The 20,563-nt window shown below is 43.5% G+C and overlaps 1 protein-coding gene across 4 annotated transcripts; it reads left to right on the top strand.

The window, feature by feature from the left end:
• The first annotated feature begins 364 nt into the window (after nucleotides 1-364).
• Nucleotides 365-17,742, top strand: RNASE10 (ribonuclease A family member 10 (inactive)). 4 transcript variants are annotated; one of them, XM_032856961.1, is made up of 2 exons: nucleotides 365-370; nucleotides 16,613-17,742. In XM_032856961.1, exon 2 carries the CDS (start codon nucleotides 16,618-16,620, stop codon nucleotides 17,263-17,265), a length of 648 nt encoding a protein of 215 aa, XP_032712852.1. In that variant the 5' UTR covers nucleotides 365-370; nucleotides 16,613-16,617; the 3' UTR covers nucleotides 17,266-17,742. The 4 variants fall into 4 exon arrangements, with proteins under 4 accessions (XP_032712852.1, XP_032712854.1, XP_032712851.1 ...); XM_032856963.1 differs by lacking the exon at nucleotides 365-370 and adding an exon at nucleotides 12,801-12,807; XM_032856960.1 differs by lacking the exon at nucleotides 365-370 and adding an exon at nucleotides 14,355-14,401.
• The last annotated feature ends 2,821 nt before the right edge of the window (nucleotides 17,743-20,563 follow it).

Here is a 20,563-nt window from a genome sequence, read left to right on the forward strand (position 1 = left end):
GTGACTTGGGCTGTTGAACTTGGCACAGTAGCTACTGTTGTCCTTCTGATGTAATGCTTTCACATTCCTGGGGACTCAGTTCTGACTCCTCCAAAGCAGGAGAGCCCCCGTAAGGGCCAGCACAGTCCAATACCCCTAGGGCTTTTGTATTCCCATATTTTGAGAATAAAAAGAAAGATGAAATAATTCCTTCATTTTTGTGTGGTTTGGGATGAGGGTAGGGGCACAGGCCAAGTTTGGCATCAAAGGTTGAGATCCCATGTCTTGTGTGACTATCTGCTTCTAAGACAAGTGGCGAAGAACTGAGATGGGTGGTATGTGACTGCATGGAAGGATGAAGGAGAGCCAAGACTAAAAGAGATGTTAGAAGGTCAAGAAGGAAGGGCTAACATCTGGCACAAGACGGCCCCTTTCTTCAGACCAGTCTTGCCTCTGTCCTTTGCCTTCTGATTGCTTTATGCCCTGTCTACACTCTGATGAATATCTGAATTGCTTCACTGGTCTCAGCTGTTCCACAGTTGGCTGTTTTCTTCTTACTCCCTGATGATATTTCTTGTTGGTTTCTTTCTCTCCCTTACCCTAACTTCTGCCATAATTAATGGCAACCCTACATTCCCTCTCTGCATTCTGGCAAGGCTGTGGCAAATACCTCTTTCTCTGCTACCAGTCATCCCGCTGCAGGTTCGAGTCCTGCCAGCGCCAGGCAAACCTGTGAAGTTAGCTCATACTTCACTTCTCTCTGAGCACCTCCTTCTCTCCTGTTGCTTCCTTCCTGGGTTCTAATCTTTCTCTTCACTTTTGCTTGCTCAGAACACCCCAGTGACCCAACATCCAGGCATTTGCTGGTTCATTGCACTATTCTGTGCACTCACCAGTTTGCATTCAGCTGGCCGGTGAGTTGCAAAACCACGCTACTCTCCCAGACCTCTTTGCCTTTTGAGGAAAGGTAGAGTTGGATGAGCCACTAATAGTAGTGATATGTCAGTTGTCCATTAAAAACTTTTAAAGCCTCTCAAATCATCCTTTGTTTGGTAACTGACCTACCTACCTGAACCCAGCACAAAGAAAATGTATCCTGGAATGGCCCTGTTCCCACTATCTATCTCATCTATTTTTTGTACATCCACTGGCTCTAAAACCCTGCCTGGACCTTCAGGCACTCTGCTGGTATATGCCACGTGCCCGTGAGAGAGCTGGTTTAGAGGCAAGTACTGTGTGTCCTTCAGATACGTATGTTACTGTAACTTGTTCATCTAATGAGATGGTTCATAAACATTTTTTATCAAGTTAGTGATTTATAACACCCTCAGCCAAGAAAATATTAAATTAAAAATATAAAAGTCCTCTTAACTGCCCTTCAATCTTAAGAGAGATGCATTTGTGAAACCATTAACTGTTAATACAAGATGATGTAAAATGTGTACAAGTTACATAAAATGGGAGCCCAAAGGATAGACCAGTTGTATACTCTGGACCTTAAGGATTGGGTTGTTTCATGAAAACTTTGAGTTTAGCCCTAAAGGATGGAAGGGAGGAAAAGGTTTTCATAATCAGGTGAGCCAAAGCACAGAGTTATAAAAAGTACTAGACATGTTCATGGGTCATTGTCAAACAAGTGTAATGAGGACAGAGGACATGAGGGTTCTAATGAGACATGGGCAAACATACTTGGAGGTTAGAAAGGGAAAGCATTTGTTGCTTGGCTTTCCTACCCCTGATCTGCCTCATGGTGAGACGGCTTGGGAATGAGAATGGTGCCATCTAAAAAATAGGTCCCAGAGAGATTCAAATGGAATTGTTAGACACACCTTTAGCCTTTTAGATGTAGTGGATGGGTTTGCCCATTTACCCTGTAAAGGGTGTCATGTATTTAATGATAAAATACTAGATTCAAGGGCTTCTGGGTGGCTTAGTCGATGAAGTGTCTGCCTTCTGGCTCAGGTTGTGATCCCAGGGTCCTGGGATCCACCCTCCCTCCCTGTTCCCAGGCTCCCTGCTCATGGGGGAGCCTGCTTCTCCCTCCCTCTGCACCCCTCCCCCACTCTCTCAGATAAATAAAATCCTTTTTTTTTTTTAAAGATTTTATTTATTTATTTGACAGAGATTACAAGCAGAGAGGCAGGCAGAGAGAGTGGGAAGCAGGCTCCCTGCTGAACAGAGAGCCCAACATGGGGCTCAATCCCAGGACCCTGAGATCAGAACCCGAGCCAAAGACAGGCTTAACCCACTGAGCCACCCAGGCACCCAGATAAGTAAAATTTTAAAAGAAGAATAAAAGCAGCTTTATTAATTTATGTATAATAACATTCATCCATTTAAAGTAAATAATTCATTGGCATTTAGTATTTTCACAGGTCAGTATAATCATCCCCACAGGAAATTAAAGAATATTTTAAGCAACTCAGAAGGAAACCTTATACCTTTTAGCTACTATGCCCTCAACACTCCCTAACCCAAGCAACCATTAGTCTAGTTTCTGCTCTATAGATAGAATTATCTTGGACCTTTATATGAAGGGAATTGTATATAGATTCATGTGGACTTTGTATCTGGCTTCTTTCACTTAGCATGTTTTCTAGGTTCTTCTGGGTTACAGCCTTTATCAGTACCTCGTTTCTTTTTATAACCAAGGAATAGTCCATTGCATGGGTACACTGCATTTTATCAAGTATCTTCAAAGTGCCAACCAACTCAACCCAAACTGAATGGATCAGTTTAGGTGAGCAAGAGAATAAAGGAAAAGTGAAGGAAGATAGGTCTGGGAAGAGAACCCAGAGAACGGTAGTTCTCAAAAACAGTCTGTGAGGACGCCTGGGTGGCTCAGTTGGTTGGACGACTGCCTTCGGCTCAGGTCATGATCCCGGGGTCCCGGGATCGAGTCCCACATCGGGCTCCCAGCTCCATGGGGAGTCTGCTTCTCCCTCTGACCTTCTCCTCGCTCATGGTCTCTCTCTGTCTCTTTCTCAAATAAATAAATAAAATCTTTAAAAAAAAAAAAGAAAAAAAAAACAGTCTGTGATGAGACTATTGCTCTCTAGAGGTGCCTGCAAAATAGATTTAAAAGAAAAAGATTTTATTTATTTGAGAGACAGAGCACAAGCAAGGGAAAGCTGAGGGGCAAAGGGAGAAACAGACACGGGGCTCAATCCCAGGGTCCTGAGATCATGACCTGAATGGAAGGCAGATGCTTAACTGATTGAGCCACCTAGGCGCCCCCCCAAAATTGATTTTCTTTGATCTCAGGAGAGGTGTCAAAACATACATTTCAAGGCAGGCTTTTCTGCCCTGGCCATATCATGGTCACCTTTATCAACACCAATAATGTTTATTAATCATGTACTTTGTACAGAACATTGTCCTACAAACCATGAAATAAATTGTCAAAAGGACAAAGGGCTTCCAATCTAAATGGGATATTGGATACGTGGGTTAAAGAAAAGCTGAATCAGTTGTGCCCTCTACACCTACTTTTAGTCTTTTCCTATGATGTCACTATTTGGAAAATTTTTGAAAAAGGAATAATGTGTGAAAAGTAGCCTGTGCTAAGTGCCAATGATAAAAGGTACTACAGGGATTCAAAGAGAACCAGCATGGGATGAGGAGTGGGAAGGGGAAGCGAGACTTAAGTTAGGCCCTACAGGAAAAACAGGTGAAGAGGGTATTGCGGAAGGCACTCCATGAAGGTAGATTGAAGAATGTTTGATCACTGAACAGAACAAAATGGCAAAATCAAAGAAACCATGAGTGGGAACAGTGGGAGATAAGTGAACAAGGCTAGATTGTTCAGGGGTCTAATCCCAGGCTAAGGAGTGAAAATCTTCATTTAGGCAAAAAAAAAAAAAAAAAAAAAGGCTTTTTAAGTAGGGACTGATGGGTGAAAATCATGCTACTGTTCTGATGGACAGATGCCAAACTGGAAGCAGAAAGGTCTGTTTTGATGGTAGAAAGAACTTCCACCCCAAACTCGCGGAATACAATAGCATCACGGGTGGCATTAAGTATTTAACCAGGTTGGTCCTTTGTAGTGCTTAAAAGACTACACTGTTATAAAATAAAATGTAAAGGAAAAGTGCAAGCAATTTAGCAATGAAAATATACACTTAAGTCAAATTAGTGGTTTTCATTTTTTTTAGATTAAAACTTTGAGCACATAGTTAAAAACTTAAGCAACATAAGATGCATACAGTGAGGGGCCCCTGGGTGGCTCTGTCATTAAGCATCTGCCTTTGGCTTCGGTCATGATCCCAGGCTCCTGGAAGCCGGGAGCCTGCTTCTACCTCTATCACTCCCTCTGCTTGCGTTCCCTCTCAGTGTCTCTCTCTCTCTGTGTCACATCAATAAATAAAAATCTAAAAAAAAAGTTGCCTACAGTGAAGTTTCACTTGCATCCTGTCCTCCATCTGCCTTTCCTTCCCCACCCCGCTGGTAACCACTTAATAGTTTCTCATGCATTCTTCCAGGATTTATAAAAAATATAAGCAAATGTAAATATATGTTCTCATTTTTACCTCTTATTATCCATGGAAGTTAATAGGTTATATATATTGTCCTGCATCTTGCTATTTTCTCTCTTCGTTCTCTTTTTTTTTTTTTTTTTTTTAAAGATTTTATTTATTTATTTGACAGAGAGATTACAAGCAGGCAGAGAGGCAGGCAGAGAGAGAGGAGGAAGCAGGCTCCCCGCTGAGCAGAGAGCCCGATGCGGGGCTCGATCCCAGGACTCTGAGATCATGACCTGAGCCGAAGGCAGCGGCTTAACCCACTGAGCCACCCAGGTGCCCCTCTTCGTTCTCTTTTAAGATTTTATTTATTTGAGAGAGAGAGAGATTGCTGTTTTCTTTTGTGTCTTGAGATGTTTTGCATGTACCATACACGTATCAGTGTGCTTTTTTGATGACTAGGTCAGCACTGTCAAGAATACATGTCTGTCACCTCAAGTTTTTTTAGAAGCAAAGGAAGAATATGGCCTTGATGTTTTTTAGCCACTGTCCAGGCCATTCATTGATTGCCAATAGGAATAGAGACCCAGATAATACCACCTGCCATCCCTTTAAAACAAGAAGGTGGGGGAGAACAGAACTGTTCTTTCTGTGTTGTGCCCTCTGTCTAGATCTGATTTGGCTTAGATTTGCATTTTTTTTCTTTGTAAACAGGCCTCTGCTCTTCCTAACTACTTTGTGTTTCCAAAGGATATTGTTTGAACAAACACTGGCTCTCTGCCTGGTGTTTTTGTTATTGTAAACTTGGACTCTAATGAAAATGGAATATTTACAGTCCTTAGCCTTTTTGCCAGATTTTTAGTTTTGGACTCCATTAGACTTGACATTGTTTGGAATGAATCCTTATTCTCTGGTATTTGGGTCGAAGACCTCCCCCACCCCTTCCATTTGATTTTCATATTCAATTCACGTCCATTCTGAGTTTTTTCATTGTGGGAAGCTTACTATCTCAACAGCCACTCTCTTTTTTTCTTGCTTTCTATCTCTCTTTTTTAAAGGCAGGATTTTTTTTTTTAAGATTTTATTTATTTATTTGACAGAGAGAGATCACAAGTAGACAGAGAGGCAGGCAGAGAGAGAGAGAGGGAAGCAGGCTCCCCGCTGAGCAAAGAGCCCGATGCGGGACTCAATCCCAGGACCCTGAGATCATGACCTGAGCCGAAGGCAGCGGCTTAACCCACTGAGCCACCCAGGCACCCCTGCTTTCTATCTCTTTGCTACTCACTTTTTAAATGCCATTTTGTTTGTTGGCTATTTGATTTTGGCCTTAGCCTTCCTTTTTCTTATTTTATTTTGAAGGGTCCGAGAGATGCCTTACGAAACAAACCCCGTCCTGCAGTGGTATTGTGTATTGTGTAACCCTTAGACACATGAGGAGTCTCCATCCAAGGAGGGGCTCTTGGCAGTCACACTCATTTATGAGACAACTAGGGTGGACATAGTCTAATGTGACCCTCACTTACTTGGGAGTTTTCAGTAACAGTGCACTCTTCTGGTAAAGACATTGGAGTTAGGATGTTTGTAATCCCATCTGAGTTGGAAAATGTGTTCATTTCTCTGATTGAGCTATTTTGTGCCCTTTGGATAAATAATCCTGCTTGGTTTTTCTTCAAAGGATGTCTGGGTCAGTTCTTGTCATCAGTCTGCCCTACTAGGTGCAGATAACCAGAACTTTGACCTGATGATCCTGCATTGCATTTGTTTGTCCATTTTTTCTCCATTTATTTTGAACTTTGTCCTTTTATAATGAGATTATTAAGCCAGAAATGCTGGTGTGTGTGTGGGTGTGCACATGTGTGCATATATGCATATGTGCAAAAACCAAAATTATCAACTTATAAACTCTTGTCTGCCCATGAAAACTTGAAGAAACTTGAAGCTTCCCAATGTCTCAGACAGGGCACTCTTCAAGTGTATGTTTCTGGGCTGTGCCGCAGGGAAAAAGATGAATACATAAGGAAGGTATCTTTATTCACTTATCTTCCAGAGATTAAGGAACAGAGAAGAACAAGACAATGTGCCTGTCTTGTGGAGTTTACATTAAATTGGGGGATTCAATTTACAAATAAATACAAATGTAAAGAAATCTAAGGAAATGGTAAGGGTTAAGAAAAAATAAAGTGAGGGAATGGATAGTAATAGAGGAAGGAAAGGCAAGTTGAAACTACAGTGAGAAGTCAATCGGAGAAAGACAACTATCATATGATCTCCCTGATATGAGGGAGAGGAGATGCAACATGGGGGGTTAAGGGGGTAGGAGAAGAGTAAATGAAGCAAGATGGGATTGGGAGGGAGATAAACCATAAGTGACTCTTAATCTCACAAAACAAACTGAAGGTTGCTGGGGGGAGGGGGATTGGGGGGGGTCGTGTTATTATGGACATTGGGGAGGGTATGTGCTATGGTGAGTGCGGTGAAGTGTGTAAACCTGGCGATTCACAGACCTGTACCCCTGGGGGAAAAAATATATTATATGTTAATAAAAATAAAATAAAAAAAAATTAAAAAAAAAAAATACTACAGTGAGATACCATTTCACACTCAGCAGAATGTCTACAATAAGGCAGACATTAACCAGTGTTGGCAAGGAGACAGAAATAGGAACCGTCAAGCGTCGCTCGTTGGTGGGAAGATAATAGGGTGTTGCCACAAAACAGTTTGGCAGTTTCTCAAGAAGTTAAGCACAAAACTACCATATGACCCAGCAATTTCACTTCTAGGTATCTACCAAAGAGAAATAAAAACATAACCACCCAGGGGTGCTTGGCAGGCTCAGTTGAAAAAAAAAAAAGAAAAGAAAAAAAACTATATCCATTAAAGACTTACACACAAATGTTTGTAGCAACATTAGTCCTAATAAAAAATGAAATAATTGGTGAACAAAAAAATATATACCCATACAATGTAATACTATTCAGCTATAAGACGAAACAAACTACCCACACTGTTCTTGTCATGGATGAACCTCAAGAACCTGCTGAGTAAAATAATTAGATACAAAAGAGCATGTATTCTATGATTCTGTTTCCATGAAATCCCAGAAAAGACAGACTTGTGGAGACAGAAAGTAGATAGTGGTTTCCTGGGGTCCAGGGTGGAAATGGAAATGAAACAGGCATAAGGGATCTTCAGGGGTGAGAACAGAACAAATGGGTGCATCGCTAGTAACGCTACTAAAAGTCACTGAATTAGGGCTTTTGGCTGGCTCAGTGGGTTAAGCTTCTCTGCCTTCAGCTCGGGTCATGATCCCAGGGTCCTGGGATGGAGTCCCACATCGGTGCTCTGCTCAGCGGGGAGCCAGCTTCCTTCTCTTTTCTCTCTCTCTGTGATCTCTGTCTGTCAAATAAATAAATTTTAAAAATCTTAAAAAAAAAAAAGTCACTGAATTGTACACTTGAAATGGGTGAATTTTATGATATGGAAAATATACCTCAGTAAAGTTTTTGTTGTTGTTGTTGTTTTTTAAGATTTTATTTATTTATTTGACAGACTGAGACAACAAGTAGGCAGAGAGGCAGGCAGAGAGAGAGAGGAGGAAGCAGGCTCCCTGCTGAGCAGAGAGCCCGATGTGGGGCTCGATCCCAGGACCCTGGGATCATGACCTGAACCGAAGGCAGAGGCTTTAACCCACTGAGCCATCCAGGTGCCCCTGTTGGTTTTTTTTTAAAGAAAGTAATAAAGGGGCAAGAGATTTCAAGTGGGTTAGTTCGGGGAAAGCCTTCCTGAGGAGCTGGCATTTGACCAGAGGCCTGGGTAAATAACTACACCGCCATGAAAAGTAAGGAGACTTGGTAAGTTTCTGAATTCTTGGTAATGATGTGTGAGTCAGTAAGAAGGAGACATCATTTAAGAATGTTTATTTCAGTTTTAAAAAAGCAGAATCTAGGGGCGCATGGGTGGCTCAGTGGGCTAAAGCCTCTGCCTTCCGCTCAGTCATGATCTCAGAGGCTTGGGATCAGCCCCGCGTCACATTGGGCTCTCTGCTCAGCGGGGAGCTTGCTTCCCCCTCTCTCTGCCTGCCTCTCTGCCTACTTGTGATTTCTGTCTGTCAAATAAACAAATAAAATCTTAAAAAAAAAAAAAAAAAGCAGAATCTAGTAATTTGTTATGGATTACAGAGAGTTTAAGAATAAAGAAAAAAGCCTTATTTGGATATTCAGAATAGAACATTAAAATAGCATCAACATTGAAATAGACATTAAAACAATATTCCAGGGGCACCTGGGTGGCTCAGTGGGTTAAAGCCTCTGCCTTCGGCTCGGGTCATGATCTCAGGGTCCTGGGATCCAGCCCCACATCGGGCTCTCTGCTCAGCAGGGAGCCTGCTTCCCCCACTCTCTGCCTGCCTCTCTGCCTACCTGTGATCTCTGTCTGTCAAATAAATAAATAAAATCTTAAAAAAAACACCCAAAAACAAAATAACAAAACAAACAAACAAACAAAAACCAATATTCCAAACAAATAACTGCAAATTTCCCGTATTAGTTCCTTCAGTCCCATACAACTAATTCTTATTCTGCTAGATCTTGTGTAAGCAGTCCCATGAAGTTGTTTGCTAATTGACCAAGAGTTCTGGAAATTTTGGCCAGTCCACTGGTTTGGTATGAAAGTTGTCTACATATTATTAACTCAAAAACCTGTCCTTAGGAATCTATGCTTTAAAGGGCCAATGGCTTGGAGTATCTGGGACAGTCCTTTTTCATGAGGATCTGACACCACCTTTTATTAAAGACACAAATTCTCATTGGTATTTATAACGGAGCCTTCAGGCCAGCAATAAACAAAAACTACCTATGGGTGACAGAACCTTAAATGCCTGTGGTTAGTTTATAGCTGATAATCTTCAGATGTGAAAATGTAGGAAGGTTCATAATAAGAATAATGCACCTCACAAGGAAATTTGGTTGTTTCTTTGGCATGTAAATCAGTAATAAAAGCCATTTCAAAAAAATTTTTAGACAATATGCCTTTAAAGATCGTTAAGCCTATTTCAAAGAAGTCAGTGCATGTTACTTGTGCTGATTGATAAAAATGGATGTATATAATTTTTATAGAAAATGCAACCCAGGGTTGAGTTCTATGGATTTGACCAGGTTTATGTGAGTTCATTTTATAAATGTGAATTGTCAGGATTCTTATTAAGAACCGAAAATATCCATCTCATATGAGATAGATATTTTTAAGATTGTTTTGGGCATCAGTGGTAATCAGTTAGTTGTTCTCTAGATCCATGAGGAAATGACTTCAATAGGACCAGACCATCAGGGGCAAGATAGATGGGATAAAAGAAGGAACAATTGGTGGAATCCTATAGGTCAGAGTCCTGCCCCCATTCTACTGCCTCCTAGCTATGTGGCCCAAGGCAAGTCACTTACCTCAAGATTACTGTAAAACAAGAGAAATAATTTTAGTTCCTTTTACTTGTTGAGGAAGTTGTAAGGGTCATGTAAGTTCATTTAGGTGAAAGTAAACTAAAATGCAAAGCCATCTGATTAGGTCCCCAGAAAGCCTAAATACCACCATTGTATGAATTGGAAGGAAAGGCACTTCCTCTGGGTGAAGTCAGCTCTGCGCCAGTTTGCACAGTTTGTTGCACAGAGCACAGTTAGGTTCTGGTCTCTGCGTACTGCCTGGCTGGCCACCCCGAGCACAGCGTAAACTTCAATTCGGTTCTTTCTTTCTTTCTTTCTTTCTTTCTTTCTTTCTTTCTTTCTTTCTTTCTTCCTTCCTTCCTTCCTTCCTTCCTTCCTTCCTTCCTTCCTTTCTTCTTTCTTTCTTTCTTTCTTTCTTTCTTTCTTTCAAGATTTTATTTATTTATTTGATAGACAGATATCACAAGTAGGCAGAGAGGTAGGCAGAGAGGGAGGGGGGAAGCAAGCTCCCCGCTGAGCAGAGAGCCCTGAGGTGGGGCTGGATTCCAGGACCCTGGGATCATGACCCCAGCCAAAGGCAGAGGCTTTAATCCACTGAGCCACCCAGGCGCCCCTGCAGAACGGTTTCTGCATGGGAAATGACACTGCGTGGGAGCACCAGGAAGTGTTCCCTACCAAGATGCTTGCCTGGTCTCCTCCATGGCTAGGTTCCTTTGGGTTTGGTGGGTCAGGCTAAACCGACACCAGGCTCTGCACACTCCTGAGCACTCTGCAGTCCTAACGGAGGTCAGTGTTCGAGCATAGGGTCATCTCAAGTAACCTGTCTGTCTCTGAAAAATGCCTCCCACCCCACTGGCCCCACTCTGAACCTAGGTGCATCTGGAGGGCATGTGTGTGATGAAAACCCTGGGGACAAAAGGCAATGGCTGGTTTGGGACCCACAGCAAAGTTGAATCCCTTAGTAGTGAATCGATGTTCAATGTTCGCTTTCCCTTCTTTTGTTTTTATGTTTCTCATCCTGAGAAACTCCTCGTAGCTTGGAGAACATCCATCCCGAGGCTGAGCTGGTTTCACACCCATCCAGTCAGCTGTCACCAGGCAGAAGCAGCTGCCACTGCAGGGTGAGGGAAAAGCTCCCACGTGCCCAGCAGAGGAGCGTGCTGACCATTACTAATTCTTGCATAACCAAGTGCTTCTCAACTGCATCCCCAAATCCGAGCTTTCACACCCAAGACGTTGTACCTCCCTTTCACTACCCCGAGGTGTGATTCTCAGATGCAATCACATGGATTCACACTTACCCCCAGGCAACTTGTCTTCGGAGTCTGAGCACTCAAACATCATTGCTCCAACAAGTCTTGCCTTTCACTCCTTCATTGTTGGTTTTCTTCTCTGCTTAGTCTTTATTATCTGTAAACAAGCTGATGTTGTCTTTTCTTAAAAACAAAACAAAGTAGAAAACCAGCCTTCTCTTGACCCTTATGCCCTTTCAGTCTCATACTTTAGATACCTGGTCATATGCTGATGGCTCTGAAATTTGTAGCTCCAGCTCACACTGGTCTGCTGTACAGTCTCCTATAGTCACTATATTTAATTACCACCTGACGTCTCGACTTGAAATTTTAATACGGGTGTTGAATTTAACATCCACACAGGGGTGAGTGGGGTGGAAGAAGACTGCAGGCTAGATATCCTGTGTAAATAACTGTGTAGGTGAGGGTCCTATGTGTGCAGACATGTGTTTCTCCATACTGTTAGTAAACCACCTATAATGAGGCTTGACACTTAATATAAGTGTTTATTTTGCAAAAATTATTGGTTCATAGGAAGTTGCCAAGATAACACAGAGAGCTCTAATGTACCCTTCACCCGTTTCCTCGTGATTACATCTTACGTATCCACATGATGTGTGAAATTGACAGTAGCATAATGTGTGTGTGTGTAGTTCTGTGTCTTTTTATTTTATGTGTGGATTTATGTAGTCACTGCTGCAAACAAGATACAGAATGACTTCATCACCACCAAAATTTCCCTTGTGTGGGTGCCTGGCTAGCTCAAGTGGTAGACCGTGGGACTCTTGATCTCTTGTCCTAAGTTCGATGCTCCCACTTTGGGTGTAGATGTTACTTAAAAAAAAAAACAAAAAAAAAAACCTACAAAAGGACCTCCCTTGTGGTACCTCCTTAGAGTCACATCTGTGTCCTTACGCCCACCATTCAAACCCCGACACTGTTCTCCATATTGCACGGATGTCATCTAAATGGAGTTATAGGGTACATGGCCTTTGATGTTATTATTTCTTTCATGCAGTGTAATACCCCTGAGATCCATCCGGGTGATTAGGAGTGTCAGCAGCCCAGCCCTCTTTACTGCTGAGTAGGATTGTGTGCTGTGCGTGTCTTCCAGTTTGTTTAGCTCCTCACCCAGTGGAGGACATGTGGGCTGTTTCTAGTGTGGGCTAATACAAATGAAATGCTGTTAACATTCGTGTACAAGTTTTTGGGTGGACATATGTTTTCATTTCTCTGAGATAAATGCCCAGGAGTGTGGTTGCTGAGTTGTAGGATAAGCATGTAGTTAGTATTTTTTAGAAAATCTGCCAAACTGTTTCCCAGGTAATAGTACCACTTATATTAACATCAGCAATATACAAGAGATCCAGTTTTTTCACATCCTTGCCAGTGTTCCGTATTATCACTACTTTTTTTTTTTTTTTCATTTTAGCCATTCTGATAGATGTGTAGCAGTGTCTTCCCACCGAAGGTCCCTGGACTTCTTTCTCTGCAGTCCTGTCCCGCCTGGTATTCTGCTGCATGAACTCAAGTTGCCTAGTCCTCCTTGGACTCTCAGTTCCATCTCCTCGTCTCAGGAAGACTGAGAGACTCTGTCCACGTCCTGGTCTCTGTGCCATCTGGCCCAGAAACTCTCCCCAGGGAGTAAGTTGGAGGAGTAGGCTCACCCTCTTTGTTTCCCCTCTCTCAGTGATCGCTGGACTTCATCACCTTTGTCCAATGTGTTGAAAATCTATTATTTCATATTATTTGTCCATTTTTCCAGGAGCTTTAGGCAAAATCCAATCACTGTTCCTCCATCCTGACTACAAGTGGAAGTCCATTACTTTTTTAAGTCCATATTTTATTTTATTTATTTTTTAAAGATTTTATTTATTTGAGAGAGAGAGGATGAGAGAGTGCACATGAGTGGGGGTGAAGGGCAGAGGGAGAGGGAGAAGAAGGCTTCCGGCTGAGCAGGGAGCCCAATCAGGGCTCCCCTGATCCCAGGACTCCAGGATCATTACCTGAGGGAAGGCAGACAGTCGACCATCTGAGCCACACTTTTTATTTACTTTTTAAAGATTTTATTTATTTATTTGACAGAGATCACAAGTAGGCAGAGAGAAAGGTGTGGGGGCAGGTGGAGAACAAGCTCCCCGCTGAGCAGAGAACCCGATGCGGGGCTGGATCCCAGGACCCTGGGACCATGACCTGAGCTGAACACAGAGGCTTTAACCTACTGAGCCATCCAGGTGCCCCTTATTTATTTATTTGAAAGAGACAGTGGAAGAGAGAGTGAGCATGAGGAGGGGGGTGCTCAGGAGAAGATTCTTTATGTCCTCTTCATGTTACCAGTAGACCTCACTGGACTGAATGGGCAGAATGGGCACCACCACAAGTAGATGGTGAAATGTAATAAATGCCTAGTGTGAAGTAAGTGCTCAGTATTGTTTAGTTGTTGTTATTATACTCCTAAATTATCAACATCAGCACTGCAAAAGGCCAGCCAAGTGGACGCTGCCAATCACAGAGGCAGCTCCCAGACCACTGTTTGAAAACTCCTGCCTAAATGACAAAGCAAAACATCCTCCTAAAGAGTCTTGTTTATGTCCAGAAGGGGTTTTTATAGTGCCTCAATAATCTCCAGAGTGCTTTAAAAAACATCTTCTGCTGTCACTTTTAGCTAAAGACATGAATAGGATCAGCATTGTTACCCTCCTGGTTTTCTCACCCAGGCTACAGGGACTGGTAGTGATGGTGCTGCTTTGGATTGGTCTCATCTAGAGCTAAATTACCAGGTTTGCAAAATGTGGATGTTCTGATGGGAATGTGGATCTTGGTTGGGTTGGAAACAGGGAGAAGGGAGTGGAGGGCAGTGCTAGGCTTAAGGTACTTGCACATTTATGATTGCCTCAAATATTCCAATGTTCAAATGAAGTCATGATCCAAGTCTAAAATGTAAGAAGCAAAATAACCATGTTGGAGAGTTGACCCAAATAAAGGCCAAGGATCTTGACGTGCTAGAAACGAACAGGAAAGGGCTGAAGGATGTACATGTGGAGAATATTAAACAGTGACTTGATCTGAGCTTCATGGTAAGGTCAGGCTGCAATAAAGCTCAGGATAGTGGGTGGAATTCGGGAGTGGGACAACTGACCAGACAAAACTATCCGCAGTGTCCCAAGCTGGAGCCATTTCCTGTCTGTCTGTCCAAATAGCCTTACTTCAAAGTGTCTGTGGGAGCAGAGAGAATTGAGTGAGTGTTTATCCAGTGCTGGTGGGAGGAATGGAAGGTGGGTGGGCTTGGGAATTAAGTCTGGGTTTAAGAGCACAGGGACCGGCAGGAGCCAGCCATTTTTCTACAAACCAGCATCCAGGGCACTTTTCAGGAAGAAAGAAACCCTGGGAGGGAAGAGCTTGGGGAACAGGAGAGCACAAAAATCTCTGAAGCTACTTAGGTGTGGAGGTAAGTCCCTTTAGTGTTGAGTTCCCCAGGGAACAAGACGGGAAGTTCTTCTTTAGAAAACATTTTTAAATATTGAAATTTTTCAACTTTAAAGGAAAGTTACAACGATAATACAAAGAACTCCTGAATATCCTCTATCCAGACACATAATTTTAAAAACTTTTCCCCCACATTAAAAAAAATCATTTTCTTTCTTTCTCTGCAGACTCATGTATACACATACATGTAATCTATATTTTGAACAATTTGAGTGTAGGCTGCATACAGTATGGCCCTTTGTTCCGTAACATTTCAGGCTTCATTTTTTTTTAAAGAACAAAGACATCCTTTTATAAAATTGGGGTTTTTTTTTTAGTTTTTATATTTTAAAAGATTTTATTTATCTAACTGACAGAGAGAGACAGCGAGAGAGGGAACACAAGCAGGGGGAATGAGAGAGGGAGAAGCAGGCTTCTCACCAAACAGGGAGCCCAATGTGGGGCTCGATCCTAGTACCCTGGGATCATGACCTGAGCCGAAGCATACGCTCAACGACTGAGCTACCCAGGTGCCCCAAAGATACTCTTTTAAATAATCATAGTATAATTATCAAATTCAGTATAGCAAACATTGATATAATCCTATCTACTCCACAGACTATATCCTAGTTTATCAATTGTCTCGATGTTCTTTACAGAAATCTCCCCCCCCCCCCCCCGGGGGAGGAAACGTCTTTGATGAGGGATGAAACTGACCTCACAGGACAAAGATACATGTTTTTTCCTCTCAGCACTCATTGGGGTCTTTATTAGTAAGGGAATCCCAGGAGGTCAGTTTTGGAGTTTGGGGGACTTTTTTTGTTTGTTTGTTTCATTCTTATGCCATTTCCTCCCTAAGAGTACAAAACTAATCAGCAGGAAATACCCAAGTGGTAAGAGATCTTTAGTAGTAAAAGAGTTCTGGCATTGACACAATGTAGCTTTAACAGGGTCCCGAGATGTGAAATTGGGCATTGCCTTCCCCTCAAAGCCCCACCCATCCCTATGTGTAGCCTCTGCTTAGGGCTTAGGAATAAGAATGGACCATAGTGCTTTTTCTATTTCTTTTTATCTTTTGAGGGGAAGGATGTGTAGAGAGGACAGTAATAGATACTTGAATGAACAAAAATTAATTTGGGATAAAAATAGAGAGATAGTCTCCTATGGCAATTCTAGTCCTTTACTGAGAATAAGGCTTTCTATAAGAATTCCTCTTAAGGGGGCCCCTGGATGGCTCAGTTGGTTGAGCGGCTGCCTTCGGCTCAGGCCATGATCCCAGAGTCCTGGGATTGAGCCCTGCATGGGGCTCGCTGCTCGCAGGGAGCCTGCTTCTCCCTCTCCCTCTACCTGCTGCTTTGCCTACTCGTACTACCTATCTTTCTCTATCAAATAAATAAATAAATAAAATCTATTTATTTATTTGACAGAGAGATTACAAGTAGGCAGAGAGGCAGACAGAGGGGGGTGGGAAGCAGGCTCCTCGATAAGCAGAGAGCCCGATGCGGCACTCTATCCCAGAACACTGGGATCATGACCTGAGCCGAAGGCAGAGGCTTAACCCACTGAGCCACCCAGTGCCCCAAATAAATAAAATCTTAAAAAAAAAAAAAAAAGAATTTCTCTTAAGGAAAGTATGACACTGTAATTGCTTGTCTTCTCAACTGTTCTCTTGGGTTATTTGGAACTAATACCTGTGTAGGAGCCACTTGAGGTCAACTTTCCCCACTGATTCCCCATATGCAAACCAATTTCAGAACTGCTTCTCCTGGTCACCTACACATTATTACACAGCGACAGGAATGTTGTGGGGAGGGACCAGAGAAGCCGGAAAAAGACAAGAAAGAAACTCTGCCAGGAGGGTAATGCCGAGGAGGGAGGAGACCCCGAAGACTATGGAGTCAGTGTTTAGTAGGGAGTCTAGGGCCCCTCCTGGAGCCAAGTTGCATCTCAAAGTCAACCCTTCTGTATCCCTTCCGCCCTCCAGGAAAAATGAAGCTGACTCTGGTGCAGATCTTCTTTATGATGTTGCTGCTCCTGCTGGGCCTGGGACTTGGCCTGGGGTTGGGGCTGCAGATGGCTGCAGCAGTCCTACAGGAGAGTGATCAGACCCTGAGTGAGCTGTGGTCCAGTGACTCCGAGGACAAGACCAAGGCCACTCAAGGAGAGGGCAGCCAAACTACAGAAACCTTGCTGGTTAGCAACAAAGGAGTGGTACAACCGGCCTGGTCTGAAGACACCGTCCTCGGGGAAGACGAAGTTCAGGGAAGCAAGATGCTCAGAGCTGAGCCTCTCCTTCCCAGCCACAAAGACGACCTTAGGTCTGACCTGATGACCAGGGAGTGCAACAGCCTGATGTCACACAAGCTGAAGGAACACAACCGCACGTGCATAAGCCAGTACACGTTCATCCACGAGGATCTGGATACAGTCAAGGCTGTCTGTAACAGTCCTCCAGTTGCCTGTGAGCTCAAGGGGGGCAAATGCCACAGAAGCTCCCGTCCTTTTGACTTGACACTCTGCAGGCTGTCCAAACCAGGCCAGGTTCCTCCTCACTGCAATTACCTCACTGTCATTTTTGAAAAGTATATTATTATATCCTGTAATGACTCGAAGTTCCAGATAACGTCTGGACAATGAAACGACTTATCTTCTTCATCCTTCCTCTTCACCCTTCTCCTCTTTCTCTTCCTTCTCACTTCTCTCTCCTACTGGTTTCCTCCTCCCTGGTGTTCTGCATAAAAAGGTTCTGGGAAGAGAGGCTGGCCTCCTCTGGATCATTCTCCCCTGAGAACACAGTGCTTCTTTTCCCCTAGGTTTCACCCAACTTGCAGTTAGTTCCTAGGGCTAGAAGTGAAAGAATAGGATAACGATCTGTAGTGTCTCTAGGTCTTCCCGTCTGCCCTGCCCTGGGAGGAGATAAGTGTAAGAACAGCTCTAGTTTCTGTGGTGACTCTGGTCATCAGCCTGTTTCCCAGTCCCTTTGTCTTTGGGTGTGGACTGTAAGAGGTTGAGGCATCCTCCACCCACATCCTTCCCTGCAGCCACCATCACAGGAACCTCCTGGGCTTTCCACATGCACCTGTGAGCTGTGGATGGAAATGAGTGACTCAAGCTGTGACTGTACCTGATGACCCACGTGGGTCAGGTTTTTTTCTTACAGCTCTTTAGGCTGTGCTGGGAAGGTGCTGAGTGGCACAGACAGAGCTAGAACATGTGATGGAGCAAGGACAGTGCTCTTTCATTTGACCCTTCTCAACCCTTTTCTCTCTCCTCCCATCTTCTACTATCTGCCCTTTGTCTTGCTTCTTTTTCCATCTCTTTGTTTTTTTCTTTTACATACCCCTCTTACCGCCAACCCCCTTCCTCTGTTTTCCTTTTCCTCTACATTTTGGGCGCTCCCTGTTCGTTCTCTGAATCCCTTTAGAAATTCATTCAGCCACTTAAGTGTCAGACTCTAGATTTCAGCTTGGGTTATGATCTCAGGGTAGTGGGATTGAGCACCGCCCCCCAGCTCTGTCCTCAGTAGGAATTCTCTTCTCTCCCACTGCCCCCATCCCTGCTTGCAAGCACGCTCTTTCTCAAATAAATAAATTCATCTTTAAAAATAAAGAAATCCATTCAGCCAACATGGATGATTTATGCTATGCCAGGTAAGAAGGTGTAGGTCGTATAGTCTCAAGAGTCTGGCACAGGGAGTTGAGGGAGGGCGGAGAAAGAGAGCTATTTCCAGAAGGTTTACTTATGTCCAGAAGTGAGACTGGTGCTCACTTCAGGTGCTCAATGATGCAAAATGAATGGGATCAAGAGAGTCTTATTGTCAGTCATCACCTCTTCCCCTTTTTTGCTCTGCAGAAGAACGTTGGTGAAAGAATAATTTCAGCAGAGAAGGAGTTGAATCTATTCATGGAGCGGGAAAGCTATGAATTGAATAAATAGAGGATGGAAGTGGCTGCCCTCAGCCCATTTCCTCTGAATTAATTTCCAACAAGAAATAGTATAGTGAGACATGCATGGGTGCAGAAGGGAATCCAAGAAAATTGCCATGTGACTTAATTTTGAGATTTCATCACCCTGGCGGGGGGCTCCTCTGCTCCATTCTTCTAGACAGTAACACACTCCAGAGTAGGGGACATACATAATGGAAGACTGGCGGGGGGGAGCTTACCCTGATCTGGCTTTCACTTTCCTGTTCTTTCTTCATTTATTCTCCAATTTCTTCTGTCCTTCCTGTTCTCCCAAACAGGCAACCATTAAATATGTTGCCTCTGGCATCCTCTCAGACTCCCGTGGTTCAACATTTCCCTTTAGACCTCTCACTCTCCTCTTCTGGCAGTAATAACCTAGGGGGAGCAGTGTTGCTGGGCAGGAAGTGTGTCTGCATCTGCAGGGGTCCTGACCTTTAGAGGTGGGAGGGGGTGAGGAGAAGGGCAGGAAGTATGGCCAAAGCCAAGGCCAAGGCCAAGGTCAAGCCTGGGGCAGATTCCTATTCTTCCTGATGCAGAATCCCTTTCAGGAGAAACAAACCAAAGGTCATCTCAGGCCAGAAAGAAAATAAAAAATGAGGAGGGAGGAGAGGAGAGAAGAATGGATGTCAGAGAAATCAGCCCTGTTGGGAATTTGTCCAGAGAGCAAACCAAAGGCATTAAGGAATGTGAAAGTGTTTTAAGGGTGACTTCATCTTTACCAAAAGCCAAAGGATCCACATTGTCTGGCTCAAATTTTAAGAGATGGGATTAGCTAGGAATTAAAGCCTGTATTGTCTCATTTGTAGATAGGTTCTGGCCAGCTTCTCTCCTTCGGCGTTCCCACACTGTCCTCGTCTCCTCCTCTAGTCTCCACTTGGGACACTCTTGGGGGTTAGGCTCTCGACTGTTCCACTTGGGACACTCTTGGGGGTTAGGCTCTCGACTGCGGAGACTATCTTAGGAAAGCAACTCACAAAACCCTCTTTGCTCTTCGGGCTCCCAGTGGTTCATGCAGGAAAACACAGCTTCTGTGACCCACAGAACAAGGTGACAAGACACACCCCACCCACCAGGGACAGAAAATTAACTCATAGTAGTCCAAATGCTGCCTCATTTACAAAACAGTCACCAACTCCTTCAACTCCAGTGTAGCTCCATCCTTACCCTTTCGGTCACATGCATTAGCCCTGTAACAGGTCCTTGGCCCTTACCTACTGTTCCTAAATCCTAACTGCTCTGAAAACTGAAGGGGTTTCTTTCAAAGTGGCTCCAAAACTCCTTTAGATGCAAAACCTGACTGAATTAATGGCGTAAGCCTACTTATTATCTTTATGCTTCATTTATGCTGTATGCCCATTACACATTTCTTTGAGGAAATGTCACAGTTTATGAACACTGCCTCAGATCGACTCCTCTAGGGATGTTTAAGTAATGTCACCCACGTACGTACACACACACACACACTTACACATTATTGCTTTTGAAAATCTGAAAAATTCTAAGTTTCAAAATACATCAGCCCCAAAAGCTTTAGGTAAGGGATGTGGACCTGTATACACAATTTAGTCAGCCCTTATTTAATTTCAGTATACAATATATGGCCCAATGAAGTCATAAGCATCTCTGTAGAAGCAACTATATTGTAAGTTTCTGATTTATTTTTCTGATTATTTATTTGTCAGAGAGAGAGCACGCGCGCGCGCATGTGCGCGTGCACAAGCAGGGGGAGGGGCAGCGGGAGAAGCAGGCTCCCTGCTGAGCGGGAGCGGGGGCGGGAGCGGGGGCGGGGCGGGATGCGGGACTATATCCCAGGACCCTGGGATCATGACCTAAGCCAAAAGCAAGCACTTAACCAACTGAGCCACCCAGGTGTCCCCATTGGCACATTTATTGATCAAAGATTACCTGCTTGTTGATTATCTAGAGCCTTCTCACAAGTTATAAAAATTGTATGAAACATAGAATTATTC

Source organism: Lontra canadensis, unplaced genomic scaffold (assembly GCF_010015895.1).
Source record: "Lontra canadensis isolate GAN:19392208 unplaced genomic scaffold, GSC_riverotter_1.0 scaffold12, whole genome shotgun sequence".
Taxonomy (NCBI): domain Eukaryota; kingdom Metazoa; phylum Chordata; class Mammalia; order Carnivora; family Mustelidae; genus Lontra; species Lontra canadensis.